Here is an 11,415-nt window from a genome sequence, read left to right as displayed (position 1 = left end):
TTGACGGATCAGAATGTTTCAGATCTGCATATAACAGAAAAATTTACAAGAGATCCTTGATTCTTTAACATGCAGACCCATAGTTTAATTAAGAATCCACATGACTCCAGTTGCAAGAAGGAATGAAAGCACAATCTCATCTCATGTACTGAAATAACCATTTGTACAGCAATGGAGAATATCCAGATACTTGGCTGCATATTTCCAGACTATGATAAACGAAGTTATCTACAGGTGATTAACCCTCTTCAGACTCTGTAATTAAAATTTAAAGTATCAGAATCTTCGTGTTGTGAGGTGCCTACCAACATTTAGTGCTGTACATTCAATAAAGCATTACCATTTATAGCTCCCATGTTATCCTCCTTGTAGACACCCAGGGGTGAACCATGGATAGAGAGAAGCATCTCACCAGGCTTCGGATACCTGACAGTTTTAGGTGTCATCCCAATAGATAGTCGTTGACTGCTCACCTGTAAGAACAATAAAGAAGAACACTAATCAGCCGAGCACTCATCTATCAGCCACAAGGAATAAAATAGCTTAAGTGAAACTTTTTAGCTTCTATTTTCTTCTAAAAATTTACATAAACTGCTCCATATTGAAGGGATCTATCAACTTAACAAATCAAAAAGTTCAAATTGCAAATGGTCAAGCTACCAACCCCAGGAGTCCAAAGAGCATCCTGCATTTTAAGCATTTGACTATCTGATGGCCCCTCCAAGACCTAAATCGTATAAGATTCAAATTGAAAACCAAAAAGTTAGGTAATCAACTGAATTGTAAACTACAATAATATATTCCTTATAGAAACACAATTCTTTACAAATATATTTAAGTATGCAAATGTGTAAGGAGGAACTCCAATATGGGTCAATAAAATATACTTGTTTGCCTTCAAGCAGCAACAGCTCGAATCAATCAATCACCCCTTAAAGTGCAATTTTATTTAGTTTTCAGCAATCATTGAAAAGCCTTTTTTATTCCTGTACCTCACAATCTCAAGAACAAAACAGAAATTAACTGTGTAATTTGACATTTAACATACAAAGTCCTTGAACTGCAGGCTGTCGGGGCCTAACAGGTTTGTTCTCCCTGCCACCAAAAGGTAACTCATATATCAGTTAAACCAATATACAAAATAACGCTTTGACTCCCTTAACTTAGAGAATCAATCCTCCACTACCTGCTTCACTTGATAAAAAATTATTGATAGGTGGGATTGCATAGCTGTGAGGATAAGCTATTGACAACCGCTGTAAAAGCGAAGCATGTATGTTTTTCCCATCTGCATGGTTCATGGACAAATTTTGACCTCTATCTTCCCATTGCACTTCAAATTGTCCATCTTCCTCATTTTTCACAACTGATATATTTGGAAGGTTTTCTTTGAAAAATTGCAATACAGGAGTTTGGAGCTGTTCCTCACTAAAATAGGAGCGAAGCAAACGCAATGCGGTGAGAGAATGTTCAATCTCCACATCACGAATAGCCCTGACTGCAGCACTTTGTCGCTCAACTGTTACACAAGTATCAGGTTAAAGATAGAAACATCTAACACAGGCTCATGTTCACTATGAAATTAAGCACTTAGTGCTATAAATCTGAAAACATTGCCAGTTCCAAACTATTTCTATTATTTTGATTTTCAACTTAGAAGTACGAAGTAAAATTTAAATCAGTTAGATTCAGAAAACAATTCATTAAAAAATTAAGAATATAAAACAATCAGATGCCATCAAAGTGAGGAGTCTAGGACATTAAAAGAAGCTTTTCCTCAAAATTGAGCAAATTATTTGGCTGTATTGCAGAGCGTGTATAAACACCACAAGAGTTGGTATAATGGATCAAAATTTATGGACCATTGCAGGAATCAACAAGTAACGGTTTTTCAAAATTTTCCTTCCATTACCGGGTGATGCCACATACAACTCAAATTTATGACCAGCACACTCCACCACACGTCAACCACCATATAACTATTAGAGTTGTGACATTTTTCAATAAGTTTTAATATTTTGTTGTCATGGGCAAATAGATAGTTTTTAGGAAAAGAAATGTGATTGTGTGAAAGGAAAAATAAGAAAGTTGAGTGTAAGCTACATAGGATTTTGAGTTGAAAATAAATAATAGGTAGTGTATAAGAGAAGTCATTGAACAATAAGCTCTTTCGTTCTTGAATACAGATCGATAATTTTAAGATATCACAAAATAAGCTGTTTTGTTCCACAAATTCTAACAATTGGTCGTAGAGCCTTCTTCTTGAGAACTTATGAAAGTTTAATGCTAATTTCATCAAATTATTTCAAGCGAGTAAGAATTTTTATGACAATGGGCAAACAGCAACTGCGTTTTTTGGGGCTGCAAAAGTAAAAGTTGTTCCCATGCTTATGACCTTTGTAACACAACTGAAAATGGGTAGGAGCCAGTCCTTTGACAGAAAATCTCACAATTCAATAGATCGGGTAACATACAGAGCCATATACTGAATACATTAAATGCTTATCCTGCTCTCACTTTGCAATTTCATTATCTTTTTTGAAATAACCAGACAATCAAAGACCATTATCATGAGAACATCCATAGCAAAGCAAGCTGGGACAAGCTCCAGTAATTCAAAGGAAGTGAAAGACATGGACCATGAAGCTGTATCTCTAAAAAGAGAGTTTGAAACATTGAGGGTAAAAAAATAACCAGATAATCAAAGACCGCTCTTCCAAGCTTATAGAGCTTGTAATCAATTGAGATGTTATGGTGAAGCATTTGAAGATCATAAAGTTGTTGAAAAGATAACAATCATCTTACTAAACAAGTTTGAGTCCATGATTTCTGCAATTGAAGAATCTTGTGACCTGAAGAATTTTATTGTACCTGAGTAATTAGTAAGTTAAATAAGCTCGCAAAGAGCTTCTATAAGATCTGGTAAAGTGAAGATATTTTCCTAGCCAAGCAAAAGGAGCAACAACTAACATTTAAAGATTGCAAGAAACCTGTTACTGGCAGAACAGGAAAGGCAAACCACCATAAAGGCAAAAACACACCGAAGAGAATGGAAAGTTTCCACCTTATAGAACTTGCAAGAAAAAATCTCAAGAGTGAATTGGTAGAAAGGCAAGATCTAGTATAAATGTTGCAAAAAGTTTGGCACACAGAAAATTTTGTAAAGTTAAGCAAAATCAGAATCAACAAAATGAAGATCACTTGTTTATGCATTTTATGCTGTTCAATCAAGTGGAGAAAATTCTTGGTTCACAGATGAAGGATATACCAATTATATGGTAAAAGATCCAAATCTTCAATGATTTGGATAGATCAACCAAAACCAAAGTGAAAATAGGTAATAGATAATCAGAGCAAGTTAAAGGCAAGGGACACACTGTCGTTCAAATGAAAGGAAGGTACTACCCAAGTTATCACAAATGCTTGTCACTACTAGCTTGGATCATAACCATCTAGGCATTGCCCCAGTGCTGAAGGAAGGGCACTTATCCTTAAGGAAATTTACATTATTTATGTTCCTCGTGAATATGAGATTGCTAAAATCATTTTCTAAAAAATATATAGAGTACTAATGAACACCAGGGGATGCTATCTGTAACCAAAATTATTTAATAAGTTTATCAAAATATCGATTAAATCCTTGTAAGTATAAAGAAGACAACCCTTTACCAAAAAACTTAGGTTCTTAAACCGAGTATCCTTTATTCTATTCAAAAACAATTTTGTACTCACAAATGCTCTTATGTCTCATTTTTTCTATATTACCCATAAGGTAGGAAAAGGGATAAGGCCCATATGCTTATTGTAATGCTTATCTTTGGATGGCTCTATATGCCCAAATTTCTTCTTTGACCTATCCCCCCACAACCCAATTCAATCCCAGCAGGCTATAAACCAAGCACCATGGTTGACAGGACAGAACACCACGGAAAAAGGTGCTTGACTCTCATCTGATAAATCAAGTTCAGGATTGAGAATCACCCTACTTTATATTTGAAGAGCTACAAATTTGAGAAGGAATTGATCATTCTTTCTATGTGAATGATCCATTAAGAACTGTAAATTATTTTCAATCCACATAAAATTTTAAGCACAAAACTATGGATGATTTTAAAATGTCATTTTTGGTTGAGATGAATTATGGTCATGCATAGAAATTCATCAATTTACTTTTGATATTTCCTCTACCAAAAGAACTATTCTTTGGATATATTGGAAAAGTAAGAAGGGAAGTTGAAAACCAGTAAAATTAGGGGTATGCAGAAATAACCGCAATACCTAATTGAACAGCTTATCCAAACCGATTCAAACAAAAGAAAAGCAGTTTGATTTGGTCATTTGGTATTTTCCAAAAAAATCTGCAAGTGGTTGGGTTATAGTTTGCACTTTTCAAAAGTACCAATTAATCCATTATCTGTGGTATGACAATTAGTCACAGAAAATAAAATTATTAATTTAAACACATTGATAGTTTGGAATTTAAAAAATTTGACACATGAATAATCATATTAGATTTTTTATAATTAACAAGCCTGAAACTTACAAATATTTATAAACTAAAACTAAAATAAAACTAAATGGTTAAACTTAAAATTAAAAGAAAATTTAAGAAAATCCATACTAGAGAAGTTTTGGGAAAGTTTGCACACATAAAACTAATATTTGAGTTTTTTTTTTAATTTTGGAAAAGCTAATCTAAGTTGTCCATCTCTCAAACTTATAAAATCCAGACTGTACAGTGTGTTCAAATTAATAGTGTTATTCTCCCCACTTTTTATTTCCAAAAAAAAAAAATAGTGTTATTCTCCCTTAGTTAGGATCAGATCATGATTACTAAAACTGTTAAAAGTAAACTATATATATTAAATCTGATATATCACAAACTAGAAAGTATCGACCTGTACTTCTCCATATAATAAAACAACAATGCAAATATTCATGGTATGAAAAGGAACAATAAAAAGAATGTGAATCCCAAAAATCTTGCCTTCTTGATCAAGGGGTAACACATTTTCATTCTTGATCTGGGTCTGCTTCATGCTATCCTTTTCTGCTTGTTTAACTGTCTTCCTTCCTCTTCGCTTTGCCATTTGCTGCAGAATCTGCCAAACAAGGCTTGATTTTCAATTCATTAACTAGGTATTCACTCTTCAGAAACCAAAAGTTGCTAATGCTCAGAACCCCAAAAACAAAGTCACGGGGGAACTCAAAAACCCTTGTTAGTCCAATTACAAAAGCACTAGCATTCAAGACAACACAAGCTACTAATCTATGGATAATAAATCCAAAGAAACCTATTTTGCAGACAACGGATTTAGAAATCCATTTTGGTAGAATACAGATTTTTCAACCTATCCTTGAGGAAGAATCCTTGAATTTAAATTTATATATGACTATATATCACACTTTAGACATACATAGATACTACCTTACAAATAATATTCACACATGTACATAAATACATATCACACAAAATGACATGAATCCTTCAACCGCACATGTATGCATCATTCACATGATAAATGTAGAAAAAAAAATGAGGAAAACAAAGATCTAGAGTCAGGACTACGCCGCCCTTACCTTGTTCTCGAACCCGGAAATCGCGGCTCGTCACGACGGCGGTAAGGTCCCCTTCTCTTTCTCTGCTCCGCCGGGCCGCCGCTTCTCCTCCTCCTCCTGCGCGCCCCACTCCTCTCCTTTGCAGGGGCTGCCACCAGTCGTTCTTGTTCCCGAGAATCACGCAGCGGCCTCCGCCTCCACACGCGCGCGGAAGTCACTTCAGCGTATCTCTCTCTCTCTCTCCCTCACCTATGCCGGCGATTATCTCCCCTCTTTCCCAATCGGCGGTAATTCACCACTCCTCTCTACCGACCGGAACTCTCCCCTCTCGAAAGAGGAGCAGGGTAGGATTTAGTTAAGAGAGCCGTCCGATCTACCTCCTGAATCTGGGCCGTTGGATCGATCATGGGTATATTCATCATTTTCACATGAAACAATGCATCCTGACCGTCCAATCTTCCTTTCCCAAATCTGAGCCGTTCGATTCAGGATGCTGTTAAGGGCCTATTGGTCTTTTTACACCTCCTTAAATATTGGCCGTTGGATCGCCCTTTATGCGATTGGGACCGTTCATCTGAACTTTTAATCTGCACCGTTCGTTTAATTTTAGGCGGGAAGAGATCTGGCCCGTCTATTTAGGCGGGATGCGATCTTTACCGTCCGTGCATTCATGGATGTCAGCCGTTCGATCTAACCCGCATATGACAAACCGTCCGATCAACCCTTAGCACACGTGGCACCACGCGTCCGATGTTCGCCACGCGGCGGACAACGATTGGAACCACCGACACCTCGCACGCTGACGTGTCCATACTTTCTGAATTTATAGAAAGCCTAGTTTTTGAATTTTCACTTCGTTTAGGCCCCTAGGGCCCTTTTTAATTTGCAGAAGGCCCCAAAGTTTCTGATATCATTCATTTAGGTCCCCAAACCCCTATTTTATTAATTTTTGGGTTTTAAACTTTTTTTGGATTTATTTCTCGATATGTTTATCGAAATTAAGTATGATTAATTGAAAGTAATATCTTAATGAAACTTTTACAAAATACAATTAAAATTATAAATTAGAAATGTTTCACTAATTAAAAATTACAATACAGATGCGGAGTGTTACACTTTTAGATTTATGTTATGTTATTTTTGATTGAGTAGGAATAAAATATGTTATTCATATGATGGATATGGTATGAAAAAATGCATTGCTTACATGATGACTTGTTATTGAGTAGAACATATGTATATATATATTGAGAGAAGTTGTCATGTTAGTTTTGTGGTGGTTTGGCTTTGTAATGTTAAGCTCAATGCATAATAGTGTGAAAGGACACATTAAACTCAATATAATATCCTTTTTTTCCTTAAAAAGAAGTAGGGTTATATGATGTAATTTTAATATGGTTATCTTTTGTTTAAACTAGTGTCTATTTTTTGTTAATTTCAGCAATTAAAGTGGATGATCCACTAATTTAATATTTTATTTTTCTCATTCACTTATAACGATTGAAGTCAATTTAAAGAATATTTAAAATTATAAATAACCATTGTAAAGGAAAATGTACATTGATAAAGTGGCTAACCTTAAAATAAATTATAAAATTAGTGTATTTTATGAGAGTTAAAGTATAATGAAATGGTTATTAACATATTCAATTACCTTGAATGTGTTTGGTCCTCTCCTCTAATCTATAAAAAGAGCATAAATTATTTTTTAATATATCTTCCATCAACTATAGTTTCAGAATTTTTGTGCACAATAATTAGATTAATAAAAGAAGTGAATAATATAATTAAGGTTTTTATCAAATAGTTTCTCAATCACGCTATGGCTATATCGTCTTCGAGTGGTATATAGCTCTGACATTCTGTTTATTTGTTTTTTCTTAAAATGTATCAAATTCGATAAAAAAATTACTTCGACATCAAATTTTCTTACATTTGATATCAGAGCGAGGTTGAATTCATATATTTTAGAATTCTATTAATAATTTATATGTATTTATATATTATTAACATTTTATATATATATATATATATATATTTTATACTAACAATTTATATATATATATTATACTAACAGTGTATATATATTTATATATTATTAACAGCTTATATATATTATTATACTAATAGTTTATATATATTTATACTAACAATTTATATATCATTAACAGTTTATATACATATAAATTATAATAATAATTTATGTATATATTATTGCACTAACAATTTATATACATAATATATATATATTATTGTACTAGTAGTTTATATATATATATATAATTTTATACTAACAGTTTATATATATGCATATAATTTATACTAACAGTTTATATATATATATATATATATATATTATTAAACTAATAGTTTATATATATTATTATGCTAACAACTTGTATATATATACTTTAAATTACAGATAATTTTAAATGTGTAAATTTATATATGTATATTTTATACAAATTATGGTTTCGTAGTTTTATAATTTAAGATTTATTAATATGACAAGTTACCAAAGTAACTCAGATTGATGAATCTTGCATTAGTTAAACTACATTAAAGAATTAAGAAAGACTTATAAAGGAATAACATATATATTTTTATAATTATAAGATTGAGACTAACCTAAAGGAGATTATGAACTAATAATTTATTTTATTTTATTTAGATGGATACCCAAATATAACATGTAAATGACATAAAATATTAGATATTTTAAGTTTCTTTGAGCGAACATAGATATGCCAATGTTTTGCCCAAATAAAAAACTATAGTGATATCAATAGTTCATTGTTTATAAATTTTATATTATACATATATTTGATGTCTTACTGTGAGCATTGTTCTATTTTTACAGTTCTCACTTCACTATATTCTCTTACATCTGGAATGATAATTTTTGATGGGTCGAATTTTGCGAAGTGGTATGAAAGAGTCCAATTTTTGTTGGATTTATTGGATCTTTGACTTTGCTTTAATAATTGAAAAACCTCCTGAAGCTACTGATGATAATACTTTGGAGCAAACGGAATAATTGAAAGCCTGGACAAGGTCAAACAAACTCAGTCTTATATTTATGAGAATGATCATTGCTATTAACATCAAAACTTTCATCCCTTAAACTGAGATAGCCTCACAATTTCTTAAATCTATGGAGGAGCATTTCAAACGGCGTGATAAGTCTCTTACAGATATATTGATGGCTGAATTGACCATTATGAAATATGATAGTTAGAAAGGAATTCAACAACATATTTTGAACATGATTGAAAAGACTAAAAAACCTAAGGCATTAGGCATGAACATGGATGAGTTATTTTTAGTTCAATTTGTTCTAAATTCACTTCCTAGCAATGAATAGTGGAACACAATGGGCTTCATTCAAAATTCACTATAACACTAATAATGAGTAGTGGAACACGAATGAGCTTACTAGCAAGTGTATTTATGAGGAAATGAGATTAAAGCAAAATTGACAAACTTTTGCCCTTGTAGTTACTCATGGAGCTATGAAGAATAAAGGTAAATCCAGAAGAAGAGTTGAAGTCTATTGATCATAATGATGTATAGGATCTTGTCGAATTGCTTGATAATTGAAAAAATGTCGATTGTAAATGAGTCTTCAAGACTAAATGCGATGCTGAATACAACATCAAATGATTTAAAGTCAGACTAGTGACCAAATGTTTTACTTAGAAGGAAGGTATAAATTATTGAGATACCTTTTCTCCAGTTTCTAAAAAAAAGCTTCCTTAGAATCATTTTTACCCTTGTAGTATATTTTGATTTAAACTTATATCAAATGAATATGAAAACCATTTTCTTGAATGGGAATTTGGATGAAGATATTTACATATAACAACTTAAAGGGTTCGGAAAGAAAGGAAAAGAATACCTAGTTTGCAAATTAAAAAATCCATTTATGGTCTTAAATAAACTTTCAAACAATCAAATGTAAAGTTCAATGATACCATTACATTTTTTAAATTAGTATGAGCAAGTTTATATTTTTGATACTATATATGGATGATATTTTGCTAACTAGTAATGATCTTTGTTATACGAAACCAAGAAATTTATTTCTAAAAACTTTCAGATGGTTGATATAGGTGAAACAACCTATGTTATTGGAATAGAAATCTTAAGAGATCGATCTCGAGAATTGTTAGGTTTGTCTCAGAAAGAATATATCAACCGAATTTTAGACAGATTTAATATACAGTTATGTTTAATCAGTGTTGCACTCATTATGAAGGGAGGAAAATTAAGTAAAACTCAGTGCCTAAAGAATAACTTAGAAAGGGAATGGATGAAGAACATTCCTTATGCATTTAATGTGGAAAGTTTGATGTATGCTCAAACATATACTAGACCAGATATCAATTATGTTATTGGTATGTTAGGAAGATATCAAAGTGATTCAGGAATTGAACATTAGAAAGCTGCAAAGAAGGTTATGAGGTATCTTCAAGGAACAAAAGATTATATGCTCACATATAAAAGATCAGAACAATTAAAGGTTATTGGATACTCGGACTCGGATTATGGTAGTTGTCGTGATAGCTTAAAGTCCACTTTAGATTTTGTCTTTATGCTATCAAATAGAGCAATTTCATAGAAAAGTGTAAAACAGTCCATTACTGCCTCATCCACAATGGAGGCTGAGTTTATACCACAATTGTTTTATTATCTAAGAATGACAATTCTAGTGGATCCAAATACATAAACTTAAAATATTTAGTTGTTAGAGAAAGAGTTTAGAAACAATAAGTGTCGATTGAAAATATTAGTACCATATTTATGATTGTTGATCCATTGACTAAAAAACTACCTCCAAAGACATATGTAGAATATGTTGTAACATTAGATCTTTTGAGTAATCCATAATATGATGATAGATGTTTCAGTGATTGAATAATTAATATTGTCATTAAAGTTTGTTTATGTTATTTTCTATTTGTTAATTATGGGTGCACAATTTAGTATTTAATCAAGAAGGAATGTCTTGACAAGACAAATTATAGAGCTTGTTTAGGCATTATAAACTGAATTAGTAAAAGTTATTAATGTGTGGTGCATAGAAGGAAATGTGACATTGAAGTCATGTGATCGCTATGATTCACATTTATAATTTAAGTTAGTTTAGTGTTATGGTATGATAATTTTAAGTTTGTTGGCTGATTTTTTTATAATCACGTATCAAATTTATTTTACCAATAAATATATTTTAGAATAAAAAATATATATATTATAGCTTTCAAAATTGTTTGTGGGTCAAGTAGGAGAATGTTAATTTCATAAGTTAAAATGAATAACCCATTAACTTAATATTTTATTTTTTTATTCACTTATAACGATTGAAACCAACTTAAAAGATATCTAAAATAATAGATAACCGTTGTAAAGAAAAATATACATTGATGAAATATATAACCTTTAAATAAATTATATAATTATTGTAATTTTATGAGAATTAAAGTATAATAATAGAAATGATTATCAACATATTTAATTACATTAAATGTGTTTTGCCCTATCCTCTAATCTATAAAAGGAGCACAAATGCTCATTTTAAGATGTCTTCCATCAACTAAAGTTTAAGAGTTCTTATGTATAATAGTTAAATAGAGAGAAGAAGTAAGTTAGAGAAATGATATTTTTATCAAAGAGTCTCCCAATCATGTTATAGTTGTATCGTTTTCGAATGGTATGTAACTTTAACATTTTGTTTGTTTTTCTTTTTTTTTTAAGATGCATCGAATTTAATAAAAAATAATTTTTGCATCAAATTTTCTTATATTTTTAGTTTATGATTGTTATTGGTTTTCCAAAAAATCTTTTGGCTGTTGTTTT

At 31.4% G+C, this 11,415-nt stretch overlaps 1 protein-coding gene across 3 annotated transcripts; it reads right to left on the bottom strand.

Moving 5' to 3' along the window:
* LOC110810747 (translation initiation factor) lies at positions 1–5,916 on the bottom strand. 3 transcript variants are annotated; one of them, XR_015814188.1, is made up of 7 exons: positions 5,581–5,916; positions 4,988–5,102; positions 1,187–1,519; positions 1,049–1,095; positions 625–727; positions 341–473; positions 1–255 (listed from the first exon to the last, which is right to left on the bottom strand). XR_015814188.1 is itself a non-coding variant. In XM_022037026.2 (7 exons), exons 2-7 carry the CDS (start codon positions 5,088–5,090, stop codon positions 239–241), a joined length of 696 nt encoding a protein of 231 aa, XP_021892718.1. In that variant the 5' UTR covers positions 5,091–5,115; positions 5,581–5,916; the 3' UTR covers positions 1–238. The 3 variants fall into 3 exon arrangements, 2 of the variants coding, with proteins under 2 accessions (XP_021892718.1, XP_021892717.1); XM_022037026.2 differs by having other exon boundaries at positions 665–727; positions 4,988–5,115; XM_022037025.2 differs by having other exon boundaries at positions 665–727.
* Between the last annotated feature and the right edge of the window lie 5,499 nt (positions 5,917–11,415).

Source organism: Carica papaya, chromosome 8 (genome assembly GCF_054855325.1).
Source record: "Carica papaya isolate Zhongbai chromosome 8, ASM5485532v1, whole genome shotgun sequence".
NCBI classification, from domain to species: domain Eukaryota; kingdom Viridiplantae; phylum Streptophyta; class Magnoliopsida; order Brassicales; family Caricaceae; genus Carica; species Carica papaya.
This window is presented reverse-complemented; position numbering and strand designations above follow the sequence as displayed.